We start from the raw sequence: 25,811 nt of genomic DNA on the forward strand, positions 1-25,811 counted from the left end.
GAAACAGTACAAGCTAAACTCTGTATATTAATAGTGACCCTCATTCTAACATGCAGGTCATCTATTTACACCATCACTCGGCCGAGGACGGGATGCAGCTTGCATCCCAAAACTAACGGCCCACTTTTGGGTCCCTTGACCAACCCGCACCCTGTTGACCTCTAGCTGTGTGCGTTTGTGGAAATATATTTGAGAGAAGGCTGACATCTACGGGCCGTGTGACACAATTGCTGCTTATCTTGGTTCCCCTGAATGTTTTACTGGCTGTCAACTCCTATAAACAATAAAGAAACACCCGGTTTACCTTATGACATTTTTCATTAATAAAGAAATTAGGGAATGGAAGATGAAATGCGCCTCTTTCGTATTATCAAACATAACCATCGGTTTCTCTTTTACAATTTTTACCACCAGATGGGAATATTGCTCTGGACACTGAAATTATTTGCAAGCACGGTGTAGAGTACAACCAAATATGTCACATTTTGATCTTCTTTGTTAATAATAAAATACAAATATAAATAATTTATAAAACATTTAAATGGCAACAGACATCAAGGTTAGTTCATTTCATTAATCTTGTGTGAAAGAGAAATACTTTAAACTGGATTAAATTGGGGAAAAAAACCTAAATGAAATCTGATGAAAAAGAGATTTTATGAAGTTAGAGTATATCTCTTTCATCAGCAGTCATAACTATTTCCCTGTTAAATAGCTGGGACATTGCAATTAGCTACCATTTCAAGTGAAGCAGCTTGACTGAGTGCTGGGTTTATATCGAAAGGCTTTGCTTGTTTCCCCACAATGCATTTAATTGTCTTAATATGACATTCAAATCAAAATAGCTCATTTAGTGCAAATAACAGTTACAGTTCAATTAATTAAATCATGATACGTGAGTACTTTTGACGGTGACATTTCCTCAAAAGAAGCAATTAATATGGTGGCCTTTTCCTGTGGAACTTAATACCATCTCCAGTTATTCAAGTAACCGTTATTATGGCAGGTCAGATTAATATCTGTTAAAAGAAATATAAAAGTAAAGAAATCAATAAATTAGCCACAACTGGTTTATGAGTAACAATTGCTAACTAGATTATGAAATGTATGGTGAAATGTTACATTCACAAAGGTTTTAGTTTAGGAAACAAGTACAACATTAATATGCTAAATAACATTGATTAAATCCCCTATCCCTCCTTGAAAAAACAAACATTCCTCACATACTCACCGTAATGTTTTCATATTTTTCCGTTAAAGGCATTTGCTCCTCCTGACACCTTCGTCAGCACACATCATTTGCTGTAAGAAGGGTAATTAGTTGGTGCATTACCATCGCTGTCTCACTATACAATTACAGCCTCTTTTTCTGTGTTCTGATGTGTTCAGACAAATGGATCACACTCATATATATATAGTAAAACTTTAAATCGTCTGGAAACAAAGAGGGGGTTTCTCCGTACCTTTGGCCAACCAATTTATTAAAAAATGAATGAGAAGAAAAAATTGCCATTTTATATGACTTCATACTTTGTGAAGTCTGGCACGGGGAAGGCAGCAGGTCTCCATGTTATTTATTATGGTTATTGAAGAATAAGCTATCAAACATAATAGAAAAATCTTGCTACGTCTGTCTCCCTCCCCCGCCCTGACTGATCTTATCCGGGTTAGCATCCATCTCATTTGACCTTGAGCAGACCCATAAAACAGGAAAGCTGCTTTGCTTCTTACACTGATTATATCAAAGGTTTATCAATAGAACTCTTAAAAAGCCTTTGTCTATATGTATTTATCATGCAAATGATTTATACACAACACCCTTCACGATACATGGGTTACTTCATCACTAATTAAAGCAAATTAAGGGAAACAACATTTACATCCCATTAAATTAGAAAAATCCATATTAATATGCATCTTTCATTTGATGATTGTATTTGTGCGTGAAAGCGTGTTCTCATTAAACTGATCCAGAAAAACTCAAGTTTTTTTTGCTGTTCCCTTGGTAACAAGCAAACCCTTGCCCTTTCAGTCTACTGCCAGTCGTTTGGATCGTACCACTTTTCTGTCCTGGGGGGGGGACGTTAGGGGAGAACAAGTTTTAGAATAATCTCTTTTAACCAAAAGAGGACGACGTTAAAATAAACTTGATGCATTTACATGTTTAGGTAATATTTTATCTGATTTTCTCTACTTTAAACGTTGTATGTTAAATTATAGATAACCTCTGTCCTTATCAGCTCACCCTGAGAAACAGCGTCATCACATTAAACTGACGATCGTACTGTAAGCTGTCAAAAGCTTGTTGCTTAGCTTAAATCTGTGCAGCGCTACAGTAAAGTAAAGAAGGAACGAGGTCGAAATAACAGGCTAGAAAAATATGAACGGAGCAACACATTCAACTTGAGCAGACATTTCGGAAGCACTTGACATCTTGTTTTCGCTGGCGTTAGTGCGGGTCGGGCTGCCGTGTTGTCCGTCCTAGCTGGTGCGTGATTTGCCGTTTCCTCTGGGAGAGCGGTTCATCCGTGATGATGAGGTAAGCAGGTGCGCTCCTCGGCTAGCGCTGCGGCTAACGACAGCTAATAAACGGCAACGCTAGCAGTTCTTCAGAACTGCTAAGCCCCATACGGCGGAGGTGTCCTTAGCAATGCCAGCTAAGTGTATGTGATTAGCTAGCTAAGGTAGCCCGAGGATGAGAAAGCAAATCACAGACTTCCCGTTAAACATGCTACCCTCGAGGCAACGTCACCAAACTGTACACGACGATGGCAGGGGACGTTACATCTAGTTGGCAGTCATCGGCGTGCCATTGTATTGTCTGGCTATTTGTCTATTTGAGAGACAAAATGTTATTTGTACAGTAAGTTAAGGTTATATAACGTTACAGTAACGTGGGTATGGGCGGGACATCCATTATCAGACAACCACAATTCACGCTTCTCCCTTCTCCGAGAGAAACGCACACGAACGGTGTAGTGTCCAAAAAAAATACAATTACCAACCATTTTTAATGCGGTTAGATGTGAAATAACCCGCTCCCAAGTGAAGTGAGCATGGCACCAGGTGACACAAATACACTGAAATAAACATTTGAAGTTGACATTAAAAGACGACCAAGAAAAATGCAATTTATACAACAAAAAGTCAACTGTGCAACAGGAGGTTAATCCCCGCTAAATGCAGTAGAATAGAATACATTAGCTTGTCATCTTGGGAATTGTCATTCTGGATTTCAAATGAAAATTCCTTTCGAGTTAAAAAGCATCTTATCAGAAGTCAGTATGCATGGGTGCTGAATAAATTATGTATGCATATTTGCATATTTCCTCAATTGAGTTGAATGAGCTTGGATTAACATTGTGTTATTAAGGGGGTTTGCAGGATCTTTGGGCGTTAAATACAGTATCACACCATGTTCAGTATGGTGGGTAAGCTACGTTGCATGAGAAATTACCATGTGTAGAAATATGATGGTGAAGAACTCTAGTTTGTCAGTAAACAAAAAAACAATAAACTGCATGTACTTTCATTTCTATAATAAAAGCATTTGGGAAGCTTTTCTTATTAGGGAGGTGTACAAAATTAAATAGAAACATACTGGGACCTTTTTGAAACTTATTATTATTATTATAAACTAGCATGAATCGCCAAAAGCTTACGACATAGGGCCTGAATTACATAGATTTTACTTAGTTGTAAGACTAGTGCTCTGTACATGGTCTGTATCATGTTATTAAGTGTATAATTGTATGTGCCGACACTATAAGAGGTGACGAGGTCTCTTCTTGACTAATTACATTTCATTCTAAAGGGTCAACTGCCAGCAGTGTCTTGCTCCAAGCTGTGAATAAACAGCGCACCAGCTCCTGGTTTCTATTGGCCGACTCCTGAGTGGGCGGGTCTTCCTGGGGGCTGGAATCCAGACAGGAAGGGGGGGTGGCTGGAAATGTTTCTGCCAGAGTTGGACAGGCACATTTTACTGTTGTGAAGAGAAAGTCTTCGCTCACTGGATCACCGTGGACCAGAAGACAGGGTTGAAAGCTGTTGTCGTGGTTATTATATGAAGAAGTCAGCTGCTCACAAGTTGGATCTCTTATCTATATTCTTGGTCCGGGCAAGAAGTTCTTTAGTGCTACCAGAAGTAGGGAAGTAGGATTTTTTTTGCTCTGTTTCCTGACTTGCGCCCAAAGGAATTTGCTGCAGTATGCTGTGGGACAGCATGCAGCAAAGCTGAGCGGCTGCTGTAGCAGAAGATCTGGGTAAACAACAGAACATTTAAATTGATTTGTTTGGACACATGTAGCCCCCTTTTGCTCACTCCCTGCGGAGAAACCTCTCAACTCTTGAAAATATGTATTCTGCTCACAAAATAACCACCTTTTTCTGCCTGCTGAGCCACTTCCTGTGTGTTTTACTAGTCGGACGATCCAGTTTTGTGTTTGAAGCCAAACGTGGTGTGTGTTTAAGCTCGATCTTGCTTGCCTTCTGTTCTCTGTGTGCTCTGGTGGGTAAAGATTCCCCATATCTGATGGTAGCAATTCTGCACCAAGCCCTTGTCTTTTAACAAATGGGGAGTTACTCCGTAATGTGAAAAAAAGGTTAAAGTGAGCAGAGAACTGAATTTATATGTGATTTAGGATGAATTCTATTTTCAATTGTCTTGTCTTTTTCATGGTGCATATCGTTCACCAGAATATCTTACAAGTGTGACAAGATCTCATTCAGCTTACGGCCCTGTGGACGTGGGACTTGTTTACATGCTTTACTGCTATCGACTGATTATCTTCAGATCCGCGAGCTACACATTCCAGACTAGCACAACAGCTGTGACATTGTGTTTCTAATGTCGTTGACACTGTTTGTATTTATTGATGAGGCAGGTCCAGAGCTACCACTGGCAACATCAGGCTGGAAAACATCTAGATGTTCACCATAAGATAACACGGGGCAAAAAAAACCCAGGATGACTCACTGACCAACAGGACGAGGAATTAATGTGGGTTATGAATCCAAATTGAGTTGTACGATAGGGGGAGTTGTTCACTTTACCAAGCAGGAAACTGGTTTTGATAGCACGTGCTTTATTTCGTCTCTATGAAGCCGTAGTTTCCTAAACCCGGACTGCTAGTAGTCTGGTAGTTTTGTTGATCACATTTGAAAAGTGGCTCCTCTTAAACGCATTCCGCTCTTGTCATTTTCTTATTCCCAGTGTGCCGTTGGTTAAGGACTTGACTGTTCTCGTCTGTTTAGAGCTGCCACAAGCAATTATTTTCATTTGGGATTAATCTGTAAATTGCTGTTAATGTTTAATGCCCTTTACAGTATCCCAAACTCCAAGATGAGGCCTTCAAGAGATTTGTTTTTGTGTAACCAACAGTCGGAAACCTGTGAAACCTGTGTTGACAGGGATATCAAAGAGATAAAGATCACATCTGAGAAGCTGGAACCAGACAAACTGCGGTGGCTCTTAATTCAATTCAGTTCTAATCAGTCTCCTTTAAATAGAAGAAAGCACATGAGAAGCTACCAGTTATTATGGTAGCTCTATCTGGCGCCATATTTGTAGTTTTTCTTCGTATACAAATTCTGTAATATACATGCTTTTTGTCTTTCAGATCCCTGACAAATAGTGCCTTCCAGAACATAGCCTCGACTTGAAGTGGGTCCGTCTCTGTTGCCGGCCTTTGCGTTCTCTGAGGCCAGACTCGAGCAGCATCACAGGATACCTCCACCCTGAACAGCAGCAGCACCTCAAAACGCTGAAACAGAGCCACCTGTGAAAGAGAACAGATAATAATGACATGAGAATGTATGACTAAAGTGACAAGTCCTAATTAGATTTCCCTCACTTGTGCACTTTTTAAGGGCGCCAGTCTTTGTGGAGTACACTCTTGAATGTGTCAGAAACCAAACGTGTCTACAGTGGGTCCCGTCTCCCTTTGATGGGTGATTTGTCATTTAGTGGCCAGCCGTCTGATCATTCTGCTGATGGAGGACTCGCCATGTCATTTTAAAAGAGGACGTTGCACATAAGGACAACCTTCAGCCTTTGGTCTACGAGCCAGAGTAGATTAATTAAAAAAAAAACCTTTTTAATTTATGATTATAACCTTTGGTCATGGCGCTGAACATTTCTTCAGTGAGAGACACAAAATGGCTAACTCTGGAAGTCTGTCGACAGTTTCAGCGAGGAAACTGTTCACGCAGTGATGAGGAATGCAAATTCGCTCATCCACCCAAGAGCTGCCAAGTTGACAATGGGAGAGTTGTTGCCTGCTTTGACTCACTGAAGGTAGGAAACACTGCACACCCTCAAGCGTATTCTTTACCCGGTTATCTCATTCCTGTGTCCCTGAATGGGTGATTCCTCCGTTGTGTTATGGCAAATCAAAAATGTTTTTTTTTTTTTAACAGTTTGGAATATTTGGGCAGATCTCAGATGTTGGATTGTAGACGGTTTATTCTACAGTTTGCTGAGTTGCATTGAATGAGTCCACGGCTGCCTTAATCCAGGCTCACACATGCACCACACAATGCAGCTCTGCACCCTGGATTATACTCCTGTTGAGTCATCGTCTTATCTCCCAACTGAAGACACTTGCATGCACAGCTCGTCTGCAGCACAGAGCCTTCTGCGTGCTACGGAGGTCGGGCCTGAACCGACAGGTTTTAACACAAATAAGACAAACAGCATTTTTGGATTTGACTAAGATGTGGACGGCACATAATAATTAAACTTTAGAGATGGCGAGTCAGTAAATGATTTCAAATATATCAATCATTGTTGAGCTCATATTTTCAGAATGCAGGATAACCTTAGAATATCAGTCTTTTGTGAGATTGGGAATTGGAGGTCAGCTCCCAGTTGATGCAGTCATGTGATGATGTTGCATGAACCTTCATGTCTTTATGAATAGGCTTTTTGTCTGAGGAGTCAACAAATGTCTGTTCCCAGCATTTCTCCTGGTATAATGATATAATAATATAACTTATTAGCTGTTCCTCCCCCTTAGCGTTTATTTATTAGGAAGACAAACAAGCCGCTCAAGTCCTTCCCAAGGTCACGTCCCCCAACAAACGCTGGTTGTGCACACTTTGTCGTTTTGCCTCGTCCAATGGCATGTTATTGACGTGTAATTAATTCCGGGTCAAAACAACTGCACAAAGTGCCCGGCTCAATCATCAATTACTCCCAACTGAGTTAACTTTATTATACAGATTGTGCGCGTGCTTTGCTATTGTAACTAGAACCTCATGACATCCATGAAAGCAGGTGAGAGTCCTGTTGTTCACCAGTTTGAGAGTGTTTCCAGCCGCTCGCTCTCACGACTTTCAGACTTCTAGTGAGCTTACTCGTTCACCGCTTCACGCAACCTTTGCTCCGTACGGGTACGACTGTTTGGTCAGTGGAGCTTCCTTGTCTAACTGAGCCCTCCGTTGCTGAGGCGGAACCATAAACTATAAAGTTGTATAACAATGAAACATTTTACATTAAAAGGGGGCGAGTACTTCCTCTTGACACTTCATTTGCTATATCAAGACTAATGAAGCAATGATGGCAGTTCAGCCCACATGGATATTTACTGAAAGTAATTAATAAAAATCTCATGGGAGAAATGCAAATGATACTAAATTTGTGATCTTGATTTGAATACAAGCCTCAAGGGAAGCCAGCCTTGTATTATTCAAATGCGGGGCTTGATTGACAGAAATGATATTGCTAAGCTCAAGTTATAATCTAAAATCAGATCATAATACTTATGCTTAATAACTAGGCTGTCAAAATATAAAGCAAATCATCGTGGGATTCCCATTGGACCATCGTGCTCCTTAAAGCCCCGTCTGTCACATATTTATTGGTACATCATCTTCATCCAAATCTAACTTTAAGTGCAAATATGCAAAATGATGTTACATTAATGTAGTTGAGAAGTTCAGTTGTGGAGGTTGATGGGATGGATAGATGCTGGAAAAGGATGCTTTTCATCTCATTGTAGACCAATAATTAAAGCCACCAGCTTGTTTTAAAGGAATACTACAATCACCCTCCTGCATTTAAGTGTTCTTTATGCCCTTTTCCCATTTCCCCTGAATGCAGGGCCGATGCTCAAGAGAAAACTGCAAGTACCTTCACCCACCTTCACACTTAAAAACCCAGTTGGAGATAAATGGGCGCAACAACCTCATCCACCAAAAGACGGCCGCGGCCGTGCTCGCCCAACAGATGCAGCTCATGATCCCAGGGCCCGGCCTGCAGTCTGTGGTGAGCTCCGCACAGCCACCAGGGAGAACCTTCTGCGTGTGTTTTTGGTGCTTGTCTCACTTGTAATATATTGCGTTTTCCCTCATAGCCGACATTTCATGTTACACAGGGACTGGGAGCAAATACCGGTCTCGGCTACGGCTCATACATGACACCTTTGAGTCACGGAATGAGCCTCATCCAAGCGGACAACCTCTCCAACGCCTCGGTTCTGGTTTCTGGGAACCCTACCGTCACGGTCCAGAACTCCTCCTCCTCCTCTTCCTCTTCTTCTTCCTCTCCCTCGCAGAAGCTGCAGCGCACGGACAAACTGGAGGTATGCACGCATAACAAGGAGTGCTTTTAAACATCAGTAGGTTCGGGGGTAGGCGTTTGAGGGGGGGGTTCTGCTGAGTTCTTGTCACAGTGGTCCGCTCTTGCACCTCCCTCAGGTGTGCCGCGAGTTTCAGCGCGGCAGCTGTGCAAGAGGGGAGACGGACTGCCGCTTTGCTCACCCCAGTGACAGCCCCATGATCGACACCACGGATAACACCGTCACCGTCTGCATGGACTACATCAAGAGCCGCTGCTCCAGGGAGAAGTGCAAGTATTTTCACCCGCCTGCACACTTGCAGGCCAAGATCAAGTCTAGTCAGCAGCAAGGCAGCCACGCAGCCATGGCCGCCCAGGCCGCAGCCGCAGGCATGGTAAGACAGAGCCTTACTTAGTTTATGTTGCCAACGATACGGTGTTCTTTGGTGTACTTGTGTTTGCCATGACATCACTGAATGTGGAGCACAACGTTTTCGTAAACTATTATACCTAATGGCGTTATAGCATCCCCTTAAAATGTACCCGACGTGTGGTTATGAACATAGATCGCAAAGAAGGGTAGTTGCTGAAAAGGCTTGTCAATCAAAATCCAGAGGTGTCTTGCTCTTTTGATTTTCATGATGGAGCATGGTTTGTTGCTGACATTTTTTTTGCTAGTGCCTTTAAACAGCCCCAATGAAAAGATGCACATTTTCTAAGTTGGTACATGCACCGGGCTCCTCATTGGCTGAAGCGTTGATAAAATGCAGTTAACTGAGAAACGGCTGGTTAGACACATTTATTCTGTGCACGATGAGCTTTAAAGTATGATTCATCAGAATGGCGAAGCTTTCTGAAAACTGCATGCTTGGAAAAGTGCACAAAAGAGCAAAGTCATCTGTAATGTCTGATGTACCGACCTGACAGTTTCACGTTAATAATTTCTCACAATACTTTTACATTTCTTGGTTGGTTTCATTATATTAAATCTTAAATCTTTCAATTTCAATATGCCATGTGGCTTCAAAAATGTGCTTCCTTCCCTTCATAGAACACATACGTCACATTTCATAAACATCCTCTTTTGTACACATTTACATTATACTTTCGTTTAATGTAAGATTAAGATTTTACTTTAAACTCATTCACATCAATTATGGTGTGTAGTAGTACTACACACCTGCCACCCCCCCAAAAAAAACGCAGCTCCGCATTCTGTGTGTGATGACATTGCATACGTTTCTGGTGTTCTATTTGTTGCCTTTGGCCATTACTCACAAAACCAAATATGTTTTCATTTAACAATTGGAACGCTCTGGTCTTGATTACATTGTTATTCCTTCCTGAAAATGTTGAAAATCTGTGTATATATTCAAAACGATATATGGTGTGTGTACTGCACTGATTGCATCATGTAAGTGGTAGTGTTTGGATTACAATTAGCCAATTCTGATAGTAATATTGATATATAATACTTATCAATATACATTATAAAACAAGTACAAGATGGTGCCCTGTCATTGCGGATCTGCGTTCCCAAAGCTATTGCGTAACTGTACATGTTGATCTACTAATGAAGAAGTCTTTAGTTAGTGTGTCCTTTACTTGCTTATTTTGGTTACTGTGCATGAATATTGTGTTTTATGTTGTATACTACATTCAGATTATTTTGTTTTTGTTTTCCCCTTCTCACCTATCCACAATGCTGTCCCCCATGACGCACCTCTGCTTGCTGTTACCTGTATGTTAAACGCTTGAACCCCATTGGCCCACTGCCATCATGTGCTCGCTGCCTGCTATTAAAAGACTCAGTCGACTGCCAAAGCAATGAAGCGATCCCTCGAGGCAACTGTAGACCTGGTATTTTCACCTTTTGCTTTGGTTGTAGCTATTAATTGTACTGTAATAACTTGCCATTGTGATTTAAAGCTTCTTCTCATGTAGTCTTTGTGTACACAGTCTTCATTAGTAGCCTTAAATGCTTGATTTGATAGATTATTTTTAAGTTTGATGTTTTTGGTTATTCCATTCATATATGTATCCTAAAACATGCTTGATTTCTCCGCTATGTAATAACAATCACCGTTATTGTGTAGTTGTGTTTGGCGTTTTTCTCTTTTTTTTCTCCATATTTCTGTAAACGAATTCTAAATATTAAGTGTAAATGTAGAGCATAGCTCAAGAGAAAGAGAGAGAGAGAGAAGAGAACGTTCTGGTGTGTCATGTCCTCTCTTGTTTGCTTCCAGGCCTACCCCTACAGCGTATCCCTACCAAAGAGACCGGCTTTTGAGAAGAGCGGCTGGGCCAGCTCTCTCCTCAGCCCCAGTTTTTTGCACTACCAACAGGCTCTGGCCAACACACAGCTGCAGCAGCCCACTGCTGCGTTCTACCCCGCAGGTGAGCCCTTCATGCCTAGTGTGGATTCCATGTGCCTCTGCTCACGACTAGTATTCACACGTTTCTTGTGACTAGCCTGAAGACATAAGGTTTTACTAAATTGAATCTGCATATCTTCTTAGTTTATTGCTGCGGGTCTCAACTGTGTATTCTTACCCCACTAAGGAGGAAGTCATGTGTGATGATATGTGTCCGTAAATGCCAGCCTCTCTGTCCTTTTGATAACCCCACAGGTTCTGTCTTCTGCATGACTCCCAATAACGGCATTGGTAGGTCCTCTCCTTATCTATCAATATGTTTGTCTCATTATCAATGTAGTTTAAGTGTGAAGCTTTTTATAGTGATCAAGAAATTGGGTTATTCTAGTCCAGGAATGCAATAACCCCCCCGTAATAATGGTCAACCAGGGAAAACAATTAAAACCACATATGAAATGATTTGAGGGAATGATTGTTGCATGTTTGTGCTTTTTGGGTTTGACAATACATTTGTGTGGTATCTAGTTTCCCGTAGTATATCTCTAAACATCGTCCATCAGAATAAAAAGATGTAAGATTAGATTGGATTTTGTTTGCACGGATTAGGAAATTTGAGCAGCATCCCTCAGATTTACTTTACTGTTTTTATACTCTAACATGTTTTACATTATTAAAGCACCACATATATATCTAAAGACACTTTGGTCATGTCTAATGGCTTCAGTGTAAAATCTGTTTCTTTTGGGATGTCAAATTATGGACAGATTTCCTAATGTTATCTCCTATTGGCTCTCCTTTTACATTCTCCCCTGCTGTCTCGCTATGCTGTGTGATCACATGCCATCTGCTGGTCTAACCCAATGATGGCTTCCTGCTAATGTCATATTGTATTTGCCTGGCAAGAGAAAGAAGCACATTGCTATGGTTACCATAATGCTCCACCTCCCTTTTCATTGCTTTCATGGTTACCTTCCTGAAAAAGTCCCCATGATGTACAGTGCTACGCCTGCTACTGCAGCAGCTACTCACGCCACAAGTGTCCCCTACGCAGCAACAGCGCCAGCTCCAGCCAATCAGGTTTGCTCCTTTTTAAAGCTTTCTTCTCCAAATCCTTGAGCTCTAAATGAGTGCTTCATCTTCAAATCAAGGGAGTCGCTTCATCGAGGTAGCCTTTGCCTGCTTGCATTGCTTTCCATTCAGCTTCATTACCTGTAGCCCATCAGTTGAATTGCAGTAGAGAGCACCTCACCCCTTTCCCAGATGCCTTCACACTACACGCATTAAGAGGTCTGCCATCGGGAAATAGTGGTTTGCATATTTGTTTATTGCATTTGCTCCATCTGGGTGTCTTTGTCTTTTCTTTACTCAATATGCAGTTCCAAATGTCGTCGTAATATTTGGAACAAAATATGACTTTTGGTGCCTCTCATTCTGGTTGTATTAATTAGTTCACATTTGTACGAATTGTACTATGATCATCATTCAAATGTACTTTCCTAATGGTTTATTTTTTATAAATTAACCTCCAACAAGACATTTTTCTGGACTGGAGATGTTACGCTGTGTGTTTTTGTATAATCTGTGTCATGTTTCAACTTGCAGTGCAGTAAAGTTATCCAATGTTATTTGATGCAGTTTGTTTTTTGCCATATTCTGGGAAATATTTCCATCCATCATATAATCTTGGAATTTTTTTAACCTTAATCAATTGGTCACCCGTCACAATTAAGTGTGCTGTATTTTCCTCCTGACACAGATCGTCCTCAAGTAACCACCAGGGACAGACGTCTGTGCCGCGTTGCTGCTGTTAAAGACGCCAAACAACTGCTCTGTAAATATTCTGTTAACACCACACACAACTTACAACAAGCTGCATGCTGATAACTTCACTGATGAACGAGTTGAAGACGTTACTTTGATCCCTCATACTAAATTGCGTGACTCAATGACTTGGATTAGACTGTGTTATGGAGGTGTTGCAGAAGCTCATTGTATGCACGCCGCTTTGCAACCTGCGTTAACACGTGTCACCAGTGACCTGCACCATTCCCTGGTCATTCTTTCGAGAACAATTGCGATTAGCTTCTTAATCGGTTGAAACGCAAAGTGTCTACAACGGCATTCATTAAGGTTGCTTTTTCTGAATAAATACAACCAGGCAACATATGGGAATTAAACAACTAAGAATATGGAGAAAAACAGAAAGATCGTCCACTTTCAGATTATGATTATGTAGTTATTTTAGAGGAAGAGATGAGTAGGAGAGATAAAATCTAAAAACCTTACATGTTGAGACCAGGTGATTAAAAAAAAAGTCCTGTACGAATTGTACCCTCAAGGTATTGAGCGGCCACTTACTTTCCTTTCTTGAATGTGTAATGTAAAAATGCTTTTAGTAATGATTGTTTATCTAGTGCCAGCTTTAATTCTCTAAATATTCTCTAAACACCACATTGTAAAGATTACTATAGTTTCCTGTTAAATGTCGTTAGGTTAGTGCATCCGTATTGTTTACCCTGTCAGCCTCAGAGAACAGGATCAGTCCTCCACCTCCTGGTGTGCCTTTGCATTGCACATACAGCATGTTTGCCAAGTCAACATACTGTACATTGCTCCATTTGCTGCAGATACTTTTTCTTCAAGGCAGAACAGCAACAATGATTCAAACATTCAGATTTTCTTCTCTTTATTGGAAATAGAAAAAAAATAATCATTTGAAATTGGATTATCGGTCCCGGTTTGACTTGTTGATTGTGTATGTAAGTGGCTTTGACTCCTGGAGCCAGTTTCACAAAGATAGACTTTGGTTTAGGTCACACCGGTGCTCGTGGCTGTATCTGTTCAAAGCGGTCCAGTTCTCAACCTTCTTAAGCGGCACAAGGATTTTGTACAAGGAGGAAAAAAAACTCCAAAGAGTCTTATTGATAGAAAATAAAATCCAGTAGTATAAGATCTCAGCCGTGTGCAGACCTGCTGCATAGCTGGGCTGTGGCTTCTGCGTCCCTCAGGCTCTGTGCAGCCAAATGTAAAACAGGTTACCCTGTTCTTTAAGATCTCTTTCCCTTCTCATTACTCGCGTCGCAGCATTGTAAGAAAACCATAAATGATGAGCCATAATATCCCTCTTTGGTGCCACTGGTCAGCAGGTGCCACTGATTGTTACCATGGAAATACCCCCCCCCCCCTCTTTTACGTTTAAAATAAGCCCATTTAGATTTTTGTGAAACTGTCCAACTTCCATTTGTCAAAATTAGCGCCGTGTGGAGTGGCCTAACGTTAGCACCAGTAACAAGCTTCTTTGTGAAACCAGCTTCTGCTTTAACGGGTTTTGGGGAAGAGCCATTGAAGTCACCTCCACAAAATGGGTATTAAATTACTACTGGTTATATTGAAACTAGAGTTCCTGTAATCGTAGAAGGGATGAGTCGAGTAGAGTGTGAACTGTTAGTCTTAATGTTACAATCAGTTGTCAGTACTGTAATATTTGAATGTTATAAGTGCCTGAAGAATTGTACAGATGAGGATATCCGTGCATATTTAAAAGGCTTTGTGTGAAAAATCACTGCGTTAAATTTACTCTACTTAAGTCACATTTAGGAAGAAATGTTTTGCAATGCTTTGTTAGTGCATTCGCCAATTCATTTTTCACTGACGCTCAAGTTTGTATGTGTGTACAATGAATGAGAGTTGTCATCCAGCTTCATTTCATCAGGTCCACTAAGAAGATAAGTGCTTAGTGCACAGTTAAATACTTTATGTAGTAAAGTAGAGCTTAAAGAGGTTGAGGTTTAGCAAAGCTAAGTTGTGTTTGGTTGATAACACATTATGCAATGACCCTACTTTGTTTGAAACGGACAACAGACGGACCGGGTATTGTGTCTGGTTGAGTTAAAAAAAAAAAAAAAGCAGGCCGATGTAAATCACTCATAAATGTTCCGTTCTCTTATACACCCGGTTTTAGTTTCCTGTTTGGAAAACAGCTTGTGCAGACATCAATCTTTTGTTTTATGTTTATGATGTTTTTTTCCTCTTTTTTTTATGGATACGTGTGTGTGAGCATGTGTGTGTATGTGTACACTTTTTTGTGATTAACTCAGACAATCCACCAAGAGATATTTCATCCGGGTTTTTTTCTTCTTCTCAATTTGCCGTGAGAAGTTTCATACACTATTGGTTGGAATATAAGGAGTATACTTGCATATGTTAATAGTTCAACATTAGAAAAGAACACTTTTAAAATGTAATCTCTTCTATTTTATGACGAATGTAATTTATTGAACTGACTTTAGCTCTGCTGGAGGTTCCTCAAAGGGCCTCCATCTGTTGTATTAGCCTACGATAAGCCGTCTTGTGTCCAGGGATCTAATGTCGGAGCAAAGAGAAGCTGAACATATTTCATCCCTGTCACAGCCTTGTCACCTGTGAGGGACGACAGCCTTTGTCTGAGCAAGGCCATAGAATTGCTTTTTATGTACAAAAGTGCATTGTACAGGCCACATTTTATGGAAAGTAACTTTCATAATAGTGTAATAATAGTTTGTCATTTAATTGTGATGTTGAGGCAATCTGAAGTTGCAGTGATTAAAACTCTGTTTGTAGGGGGGACAAAGTTGTTTTTCCGCTTCACAAAAACATTAGATTGTTCTATCGGATATTGGACTTTATAATGCCATGGTGAAACACTGTAAGTGATCCAGTGCATGAGAAACGTAAATTGTGTGTTTTATATGGGTACCACTGCATGTTAACATCTTGCAGCAAACATATAATCCACCCTTGGAGAGTCTGTAGTCAGATGATCTGGAGTTTATGGTTTGACATCTGATTGAACTTGAATTCTCTTTTCAGAATGTCGATTGCTTTCAAATTTTAGGTTATTCGATTTAATGACATGTTTTCCCATATTTATTATATCTGCAAATGAAAGGAATAGCACAGAGTGTTTGTTTCACCTTTTGGCAAATAAGCTTGAATGTCACGGAAACATCTGCACATGGGAGTTGTTTGAGATTTGGATCACCCAGTCGAATAGATGTGGACAGTAAGAATGTTTGGTCAGACTGACTTAAGCACTTTCTCAACCGTCAGACTGAGAAGACATGCTTTTTGTGAACTTTGCCTTATCTTTAATCTATTCCTGAATTTTTTTTTATTCCTCCAGTAATTATTAGTTATATATTGTCTAATAAGTAAAAAAAAAATTTTAACTCAGCTTTTCTGTGAAATTATTGCTAGATAAGTTTTGAGTTTGAGGCCAAATTGACAGTTTGTAAAATATACCACAAAACTCTCCTGATAGGACTAGCTACATTGCTTGTTAAAATATATATCCCATAGTGAAATATGCCGGTGTCATACTTTTAATCTGGTCCTGAATATGAACTGTCCCCTCTTCTTTTTTTAACATACTTTGGAAAAATATTTTATTGTGTATAATTTAACATTTCATGTTGATAGTTCTGCTCCTGTAAATTCCAAATGGTGTAATATCTAATATTGCAAATAAATAAATGTCAATTAAATGCTGTCCGTTGAGCTCTTTTGTTTTTTACAGAATTGTAACTTGTAACCCTACAACTAAGAAAGTGGTACTTTTTAAATGTTTTAAGTGCGACAAGAGAAACCCATAACGGTCAATTCAAACCAGAAGATGATATCGTTTAGGGCTTGTGTTCTAGTTTTATAAATTTATTTCTTTCAGGTAGTGTGCCTTAAAGTTGTATTGTGAGTCTCCTGAAATTGGAATTTTAGCAATGCAATGCTGCTTTATTTATAAGATTAGGCAATTCAAGCAAGTCTGAACATTTTATAATGGAATGAAAAATAAATTGAAGATTGTATATATTGAAAAATAAAATATCATTAAATTGTATAGCATAGAAAAGACCATAGATATAGTGCAGTAACATTCACTGTTTTTCATAACCTCACAAAGGTTTTGGTAACGTAACCCGCATCTTTACAGATCAATAAATAACTTTGTAAATAATTCAGTACATCAATTTATTGGCATCTTTCAACAGCATTCTCAAATGTGGACAGACACATCAAAATGCAGTGTTACCATAGCAACAGCATCCTGTGCATTTTCTCCTCCTGGATACACATCCTCGAGCCGCCGCCGTGATTGGACGAGCTCTCCCTGGATGTCACTGGGGCAACCGAATGATGGGAATTTTAACACATGGACGGAAATGCTCCCGCTGAATGTGACTGGCTGCGGCTCCGCGCAGCTCCCCTCAGGGCGTCGGTGAGGTCTCAAGGCAGCGCAGGCTTCCTATTGGACCGCTGGCTCCTCCGTCAGCGGGAGGGCGGATCCTCCTGGGTTGTTTTTTTTTTTTTCCACCTTGGTACGGAAGCCGAGCAGGGGACCAGTTGGTTACGCAGCGGCCGTGGGATTCCACACCCGAGAGTACGGCGGCTGGGAAATGCACCAGCGACAGGGAGACGCAACAGAGATGGTACAAAAGACAACAAAGCGACACAAGTTCTTTAATTAATTGGCAGAGGGGGGGACACTTTGAGTCAGTGCTGCTTTCCCGTGGCGGCATCCGGCTTGAACAATTGCGTCTGCACTTCATCCTCCGGGCGGGCTGAGCCAGTGATTCTCCTCTTGTCCTCGATGGAGCAAGTTTGTGTGTGTGTTGATTTTTTTGAATTCTTTTATTTTATTTTATTTCCGATGCACACTGAGCGGTGAGTTTTAAGCGGATGAAAACCCGCACGCACCTCGTCGCCGGGCGATGCCTCCTTCCTAGCCCTCGCGCCGTTTCGGACAATCGCGTTCTCCCGATTCCCGTGTAGCTGTCGGCTGTCTGGCCCGCACGGGGGGGGGGGGGGGGGGGTCGGGGGGGCTGAGAATCTCTACAATGAAATCCATCACCGGGCCACCGAGTCTTTGTGCTCTGCCGTAGCGGGGCGACCCGCGCCGCCGCGTTACCGTCCCGACCCGCTCAGAGATGGGACCGCGAATTCGTCAAGTGATTCGTGCGTGAACGTTTCGTTTCGATGACGCGCGGAGGTTCGACTCCTTACGACTCGATTTAATCCGCGATGCGCGAGTACAAGGTGGTGGTCCTGGGCAGCGGTGGGGTCGGGAAATCCGCCCTCACCGTGCAGTTCGTCACCGGGACTTTCATCGAGAAGTACGACCCCACCATAGAGGATTTCTACCGCAAGGAGATCGAGGTGGACTCCTCGCCCTCCGTGCTGGAGATCCTCGACACCGCCGGTACCGAGCAGTTCGCCTCCATGCGGGACCTTTACATCAAAAACGGCCAAGGATTCATCCTGGTCTACAGCCTGGTCAACCAGCAGAGCTTCCAGGACATCAAGCCCATGAGGGATCAGATCATCAGAGTGAAAAGGTGGGTGGAAACAACGCGCATTGGAAGATACCAGTGTCCACATTGTTGTTGGGTATAATGGTTCACACACTGGCCTACACCGGGCCCTGTAGTTTAAGGGTGGGCTTCGGGCCCGGTCTGAGAACAACGCTTGGGTGGAGAGATGTTGAGCATCTTCGGACCAGACCGCGCGTCCACACGACCTCCTTGCTGCATTTTTTGGTGACCCAGCCGCTCCGAAGAGCCAAGCGTTCCCGCATCTCTTAAGACGAGCCTTCGTCTCCTCGGGGCGCTTCTGCAAACTTTTGACCCAGCACCCCAGCCGGGGGCACCCGGGCTTCTGTGCAGCCCCCAGGGCTCCGCCGGGGGACCTTCAAGGGAGCCCCCACTCGTGATTGAGTGTGTGGGCTTTAGGGGGGAAAAAAAGCACGCCGCCTCGCCACAATCGGGCCAAATTCATCACATTACATTACATAGGGGGATCCAGATGTGAGGTCACCTGAGTGGTTATGCTCTTTTTTTTAAACATTTTTTTTTTATTCCCGGGCCATTGCACTGTGAAGTCCCGTTGCTGTCCGTCCACCCGGTGACGGGTCATAAATGGTCTCGAGCCACTGAGAAGGTGGGTTGGGATGGGTTCATCGGTCATTGCAGGCTGCCCAGTAGCTCTAACGATGCAGCCCCTTCTTAAGCAGTGCGGCTTACGGCTCGTGCTGTTTACTGATACGGCTAATTACTTAAGATAACGATTGGCGCAAGGACAGTGCAGTCGTTCCACGCTCCAGTGTTTCGTTTCTATCGGTGTTTTTTTGACAATTTATTGTCCTCTCCGCACCCTGAAGAAAAAACATTGTCTCTTTTGTTTCTTTTTTTGTTCGTTTCCCGTAGTCTTTGTCACCAATCGGATTGATCCCAAGTGCACTTTGCATTTTTACAAACAATCCTCTAAATACGTGGCTCCAGATGAAAGAATGGGGTCAACATGCCCCCCCCCCCCCCCCCCCCCCGTCCCCGTCCCTCACCTCTCTAGGTGTTGAGAACGTAGAGAGGTGTGTGCGTAATACGTGCGTTTGCCTTGTAATGTGCGCTCCTCACACAGCCGATGGGATTTCACACCAACTCGAGTCTGGTGCTGCTCTCTAATGTCACTGCAGGATCTATTTTCTGATGCAAAAACGTGACACTTCACATACTACTCCTACACACGGGTCCTACGTGTTCAGTTCAAACTTTAGATGTGTTTGGAGTCTCACATTTCACATCCAGGGTCTTCAGTTTAATATCCTTTTATGACGGATGTTGTTTATTATAATTATTAGACGTGATGTTTAAAGGCCTCGGGATCCTCCCACTGGCCATGCAAAAACCACTAAGACAAAACATTTCATTTTAAACACTGTGTCCTAGATCGGAGGTGGTTTGCTTCACTCAGCTGGGTATTAAAGATGAATTCTGAACAAACTAAAGCTGTTTGTTTGACGCCTTTTTCAAAAACGACACATAAAAAGGTTTCTACTGTTGACGGCTTCTGTCTCTCGACGGCAGTTTTTTAAGCTGACTGCTGCTCCGGAGAGGTTTAAAATCCCCACAACAGGTAACACACACACACACACACACACACACACACACACACACACACACACACACACACCTAGAAAAGTACTAACAAAGACTGTGTTTCCTTTATTTAGTAGGATCTCACACGGCCACAGAACCTCTCCAGAGATCAATACAAAACCTCACGCTGTATTTATGTCTGTGATTATATTTCGATTCTAATTAATTACTTTAATAACAATTAACAATTAGCGATGACCAGTGTGGGACTTGCACCACAGCGTCAGAGGTGACGCGTGTCTCTCTGTAGGAAATTAGGAAAACGTCTCTGTGTGGCCACCAGTAGGCCGTGGTGAGGGGCTTTTAGCACAGAGGCCTCATCGCTGCGGCCCACTACGCACTAGGTGTATACGGGGATCGCTGGGGGGGGGGGGGGCGGTAGTGATAAACGGAAGCTATTGGTGGATAAAGTGGGGGCGATGGTGGCGCATGGGGTGGTGTGATGCGCTGGGAGCCCCGCGTGCCACGTCGAAGTGTCCCTGAGCAGGACACCCTAACCCCTAATTGCTCCCAAAAATGTAACGCATGGCTCATAATGCAATCGTTCCGAGGCCTGTGCCAAGTGGTTGAAAGGACCAAGACCAATAGGCAGAGTTGCAGCAGTCTCCCAGAAGGATCCTCTTTCATCGGCCTATTGTGAAAACTGGGCAAAAGAACAGAGCCAAAGTTCAGTGATTGTTACTTAACAGCTTTCGCTTTCAGAAGTATGTGTTCATGGCAACGTTTTTTTTTTTTTTCCTTTGCTTTGTTTTGGGAGTCACCCCTTTTCACGAAAGAGGGTCACTAGTTGAAAAGGGACATTTTTTTAGTTAAGTGGATAGAAGCTCGCATCAACTCACTCCCAACAAACAGGCCGGTTATTCTGGAAGAATTTTACGGTTGCTCCCCACTTTGATCCAGACTATATCAGAAATATCTCCATCCAAATTCTGGATGGGTTGTGCAAAGTAACCATGAACAACTAACTGAGATGCATCATGTCATTAAAATCTGGTTTAGACACTAAAGTACGTCCCACTAAGCATGGATTGACTTTTTCCTCAATGACTCAATACATGCCAACTAACGTCATTCCCACAGTCCTATGTCTAGCGCTAATTTAGAAGATATTAGCGTTTGCTGAGTCCTCAGTGTTGTGTATTCTCAGCAGAATTGGGAACGAGTCTCTGAAGCCCACTCCTCGTTGTGGAAAAGCAATCTGAACACATTTCCGATGCAGAGGCACTCTGCATTTCAGATTTTCAGGTCATGTACTTTGTGCAGTAAGCGGAGGAACTTGCCTCAGACATAATTACCAAACGGAGATATTAGTGCTCCGTGTTATTGCTTCAGATCCAAGGATGAAACTCCACTCCTTTATCTTCCCTATTTAGTCATCCGGGGGGAATAGCATTCGATTCTTTTGGCCGGAGTCAAGCCCAGAGACCCTCGTGCCTCTGGGCTTCACCGTCTGTCAGCAAAAAGCCCGTGTGAGAGGATGCGTCCTGCATCATAGATAAAGAGTGTCTGGCTCACCAGCCCAAAGCTGAAGCGCGACATGTGTGTGTGTGTGTGTGTGTGTGTGTGTGTGTGTGTGTGTGTGTCGGGGCACACAAACACAAGCAGCTATTTTCTTTTGTCATAAAAATGCAAACGGCCTCGTGTGAGTTCTGTGTTCTGGACCATCGCGGGCCGACGCCCTTTTTACGTTGAGGCCCCCGGGAGCCTCGGTATCCGTGGCAGCCGCTGCCTCACACCTCCTGGGACCGCCCCCTTTTCCCTCCTCTGTTATTATGACTATATATAGATCCCGTCCTTTGGTACCAGATGTCTTTGCGCTGCACTCGGGTTGTGATGAGGCAGAAATGAGCCTGAACATTACATGCACACAGCTGACCAAGTCTGGTGCCCCCCCCCGTTACGAGTTTCTTTGATTTCTGAGATTCAAAGCTCTAATCTGGACCCACTGAAGTATAATCTGGGTGTCACGCCAGAGAAAAGAACAATCAACTTGATAACGATGATGATATTTCTGACGAGCTGAAATGATTAGTCAAAAAATATGTATGTCATTAGATACTTAATTGGCAAATATGTTGATGGTTGGTTTAGTAATATAACATTTCTGTTTATTATTAGAGATAACAGTAAGCGGCTTTTTTTTTTGTTACAATTATCAATCAAACTTTTATTATAGAAAAATACACGGATTAAGAGTTTTTAAGAAATCCTGATACACAGTACCGGTCAAAGGTTTGGACACATTTTCTCATTCAAATCAATTTCCATGGGCCTCCCTAAATGATTTGACCCAAAGCCTTGGGTGCAACAGAAAGCCAAATGGCACCATGAGCCCCTCTCCATGCCGAGCCTTCTAAAAGATAATCGCAGCTAGAACGGTTGTGATTTTTAATCTTCTCACCGGCAACTATGTGTAGGATTCTTTTCACCGCAGGTGGGAGAGGCCACGTAAGCTCCAGGGCCGGATCGTGTGGTCCAGAATAGTTCTGATGGGGAATGACGGCCTCGGTTTGGTTTCCCCACTGACCCGAGGAATGCGGCGCATGGGACTCGGCTGCATGTTGAAGAAGAAGCACAACGCTGTGGTTTTTCCATCCGAGTTGCCTTCGGGGGGGCCCCGTGGAACACTGTCGCGGTGTCGGTTACACACACGGACCCACCTCTCCTGAGGTCGTCACCCCGACACCCCCCCCCCCTCCCCTCGGCTGCTGAGCCGATCCTGGGAACGGAACGGGATAGTTGAGATCAAAGTTCACTCCGGATGAAGTATTCATGAGCAGATCAAAGCTCCGTGTTCTGTGGAAGTTTAAGCTCATTTAACCCCCCCCCCGCCCCTCCGGCCTCTGAGAAATGATCAGGCTGCTCGACCAGTCTCCCAAACGCCTTCAAACCTTTCACTTTCACCTTGTATGCCTGTCACCAGAGCACTAATGCATGAGGATGTTTTTTTTTTCTTTTCTATGAATAATCCACGCGTAAAACTCCCAGATTAGATTAGACGAGTCCGGGGTCGTGAACCGAGACATTTAAACTCTGTTAAAACGATGGGCTCCGCAGACGGATATCGCCTCACACACACACACACACACACACAGATGGGGGTGGAAGAAATAACAACCTGTTGTTGTTTACCAAAGGACGTGATTGGTCTGATTGATTCCAGATGTCGCACAACATGCAGGGGGAGTCCTCCCTTCCAGCGCTGTGGCCCAGCTCCACGGTAGTTTCTCGCCGTCTTTTGTCCGGGGCTGTCAATCATATCGGCTGATTCATCAACCCTTCGTCCTATCCCCCTCATCAGGACTCCACAGGGATGTTTATCTGTGCTGCTAAGGGAAGACGCCCCGCAATTACACCCCCCCCCCCCCCCCCCCCTCCTGTAGAGACTCTGTCCAGACTTTATCACCACACACATCATCTGTTTATGATAAACAATTGTGTTTTTCTTCATCCGTCCTGTCCCCCCACACTGCACAGATTGTAGACCGGACCAAAGATTCTCTTTTGTTATATTTTTATTTTGTTATTTTTTTAGCCTTTCTCCGTCTCTTTTGATTTGAATGGATTCTTACAATGACGGGTTACATCGAGTTTCTGGAGGTGGATTTCGTTTCCTCATGCATTCGAATATTCTCATTTAATGCTGCAGACGATAGTTTTAAGTAGTACTTGCAATGGGGATAGCCCAGAAAATGTTTTTGACCCTTGATGGGTGTCTTTTGAAGTAATGTGAAATACGCTGAGTGGTGCAGTCGGTACCACTGCGATGTCACAGCAGTTTTGTAGAGACATTTGTTGTCCCAGTTGGAGGACTCTTGATTTCTCTCAGCGCCACAATCATTCTAGTAACTATACAATTTGAATATGGTCTTCATAACATGATTCCTGCCTGTTTGTATGCCATTCAAATTCATGACTTTTTTTTTTTTTAATACACCCATTTCGTACGTATAGGGTTTTCATTGCATGGATTTACGGTCTTTTTTTGTGGTGATTAAGCGCCTCGCAGCTGAGGTTTAGTTGTCGTTGGTAGCATCTGTCCAGCAGTCAACATTTATCACTGTCAATCAAACGACCCCTTTTTACTTTGCAGTCACCGTAACATAAACGGAGTAATATGTCAATGTTTATTCAGTTATCTTCGAATCAATCCCAGAGATGGCACCAACCTTGGAATGAAATGTGCTGCATAAACAAAAGAGAGAACGGTGCAGACGTGCCTTGAGTTTACTTGCAATTTGATACGATGCATAAATAAAATGGCTTGCCTCGCGAAGACATGCTGTGCATGTTAAAACGGTCTATTTTCACCAAAAAAACCCTGCTTTTTTTTTCGTTTGGCGAGTTCCGCTTGTTTTACGAACCTGAAAACACAAAGTGTGGCAAAATGTACTTTTAAATTAACCTGCGTACTTATCTACAGTGGCATAAACGTGGCAATGGACAAGCTAATCATGACAAATTCTAGAATAGTTTGTCATTAAAGATTTTTGCTGACAAAAAGTATGAAATCCTTTTTCATAAAGTATACACATGTGTGTGATTTTATGTGCATACTGTATGAGTACTTATAGTTGTGTGCCTTTTGGTTAAAAGGGGATAATAGTCCCAACATGAATCACCCAGTCTTAGATTGATGGTATAAATGTCTCAATCAGGATGTATATTCCTACCTCACTTGAAACTGAGAATGAATAACTCAAATCATCCATGTTTTCCCTTTTAAAAGAAATGACATTTGGAATTCTTTAGTCGGCCACATTTCAACGGGGTTCTATGCAAAGTGTAATTTGCAAATGAAAGCTTTTGAAGCATTGGGGCACGTGCTGATGATACCGTGTGTGTGTGTGTGTGTGTGTGTGTGTGCGTGTGTGTTTGCGTCCTCAGGTACGAGAAGGTCCCCGTCATCCTGGTGGGGAACAAGGTGGACTTGGAAAGCGAGAGGGAGGTGTCGTCCAGCGAGGGGCAGGCCCTGGCCGAGGAGTGGGGGTGCCCCTTCATGGAGACCTCGGCCAAGAGCAAAACCATGGTGGACGAACTGTTCGCCGAGATCGTCCGGCAGATGGACTACGCCGCCCAGCCGGACAAGGACGACCCTTGCTGCTCCTCTTGCAATATACAATAGCGCCGGGGGGGGGGGGGGGGGGGGTTTGAACTCCTGCGGAGCGTCAAATCTGCGGCGACAGGTTTGTTGATAAAAGAGACAAATGTGAGCGACGGATACACGTGGAATGCCAGGAATCTGCCTGCAGGAGAAATTGACAAATGAAAAAAAAAAAAAAAAAAAAGGACCGTGCCCTCGCCTTATGTTACTCTCTCTGTTGTTTGGGTTTGTCTTTGTCCTTTTGAGTCGGGGGGGGGGGGGGGGGGGGGGATCACAGATTGAGACATTTACTCTTTAGGTTGTTGTATGATTCGTTGTATGATTTCTGGCTTCAGGTTGTTTTAAAATGAATAAGGAAAATTTGATTTACATCATGTACAATTTCTCTCAGTTTAGTGGAGTTTTTTTCTACTCATCACAGGGCTGAACCAAAGAGGTGACCTGAAAGCACCTCCTTTTTCTTTTATTTATATATATATATATAGATACGTATATTTTTTTCGTTCTGTCGTTACAAAAAAGAAATGGGAGTGAAAGCGGTAGAAAATCCAGTGTCTTTCTCGACACGTTGGTGCAGTCATATCTTTCCTATTTTCTCGCTTTGAGATGTAACAGCAGAGTCTTTAACATATCGTGTGATGTTTCGTGTCCCCCCCCTCTCCCCGGCCCCCTGAGGGAGAATCTGACAGCAGGAGCAATAGAATTTACTGCTTCTTCCTGATGGGACAACGATTTAGTCCTTTTCAGTTTTTGAATATCTCTCCAGACGATCTCTCTCTCTCTCTCTCTTTCTCTCTCTCTCTCTCTCTCTC

The 25,811-nt window shown here is 42.8% G+C and overlaps 2 protein-coding genes across 7 annotated transcripts; both read left to right on the forward strand.

Annotated features, from left to right (window-relative positions):
- Positions 1-2,268: 2,268 nt before the first annotated feature.
- Positions 2,269-16,454, forward strand: LOC119228458 (muscleblind-like protein 2a). Of its 6 annotated transcripts, XM_037488030.2 has the most exons (10): positions 2,269-2,539; positions 5,619-6,295; positions 8,102-8,266; positions 8,355-8,582; positions 8,698-8,952; positions 10,364-10,417; positions 10,804-10,954; positions 11,188-11,223; positions 11,915-12,009; positions 12,689-16,454. In XM_037488030.2, the coding sequence occupies exons 2-10, from the start codon at positions 6,122-6,124 to the stop codon at positions 12,701-12,703; spliced, it is 1,173 nt and encodes a 390-aa protein (XP_037343927.2). In that variant the 5' UTR covers positions 2,269-2,539; positions 5,619-6,121; the 3' UTR covers positions 12,704-16,454. The 6 variants fall into 6 exon arrangements, with proteins under 6 accessions (XP_037343927.2, XP_037343925.2, XP_037343930.2 ...); XM_037488028.2 differs by lacking the exon at positions 11,915-12,009; XM_037488033.2 differs by lacking the exon at positions 10,364-10,417.
- Positions 16,455-17,764: 1,310 nt separating this feature from the next.
- Positions 17,765-25,251, forward strand: LOC119228555 (ras-related protein Rap-2a). Its single transcript, XM_037488293.2, has 2 exons — positions 17,765-18,299; positions 24,783-25,251. The coding sequence occupies exons 1-2, from the start codon at positions 17,986-17,988 to the stop codon at positions 25,018-25,020; spliced, it is 552 nt and encodes a 183-aa protein (XP_037344190.1). The 5' UTR covers positions 17,765-17,985; the 3' UTR covers positions 25,021-25,251.
- Positions 25,252-25,811: the final 560 nt, after the last annotated feature.

The sequence above is a fragment of the Pungitius pungitius genome, chromosome 10 (genome assembly GCF_949316345.1).
Source record: "Pungitius pungitius chromosome 10, fPunPun2.1, whole genome shotgun sequence".
Classification (NCBI taxonomy): Eukaryota; Metazoa; Chordata; class Actinopteri; order Perciformes; family Gasterosteidae; genus Pungitius; species Pungitius pungitius.

Excerpts from the sequence above, each read along its gene's own strand:
- LOC119228458 (XM_037488028.2), top strand. The coding sequence starts at position 6,122 with ATGGCGCTGAACATTTCTTCAGTGAGAGACACAAAATGGCTAACTCTG. Across the intron at positions 8,267-8,354 it reads GGCCCGGCCTGCAGTCTGTG|CCGACATTTCATGTTACACA; the intron begins GTGAGCTCCGCA and ends TTTCCCTCATAG. Across the intron at positions 8,953-10,363 it reads AGGCCGCAGCCGCAGGCATG|ACTCAGTCGACTGCCAAAGC; the intron begins GTAAGACAGAGC and ends TGCTATTAAAAG.
- LOC119228555 (XM_037488293.2), top strand. The coding sequence starts at position 17,986 with ATGCGCGAGTACAAGGTGGTGGTCCTGGGCAGCGGTGGGGTCGGGAAA. Across the intron at positions 18,300-24,782 it reads CAGATCATCAGAGTGAAAAG|GTACGAGAAGGTCCCCGTCA; the intron begins GTGGGTGGAAAC and ends TTGCGTCCTCAG.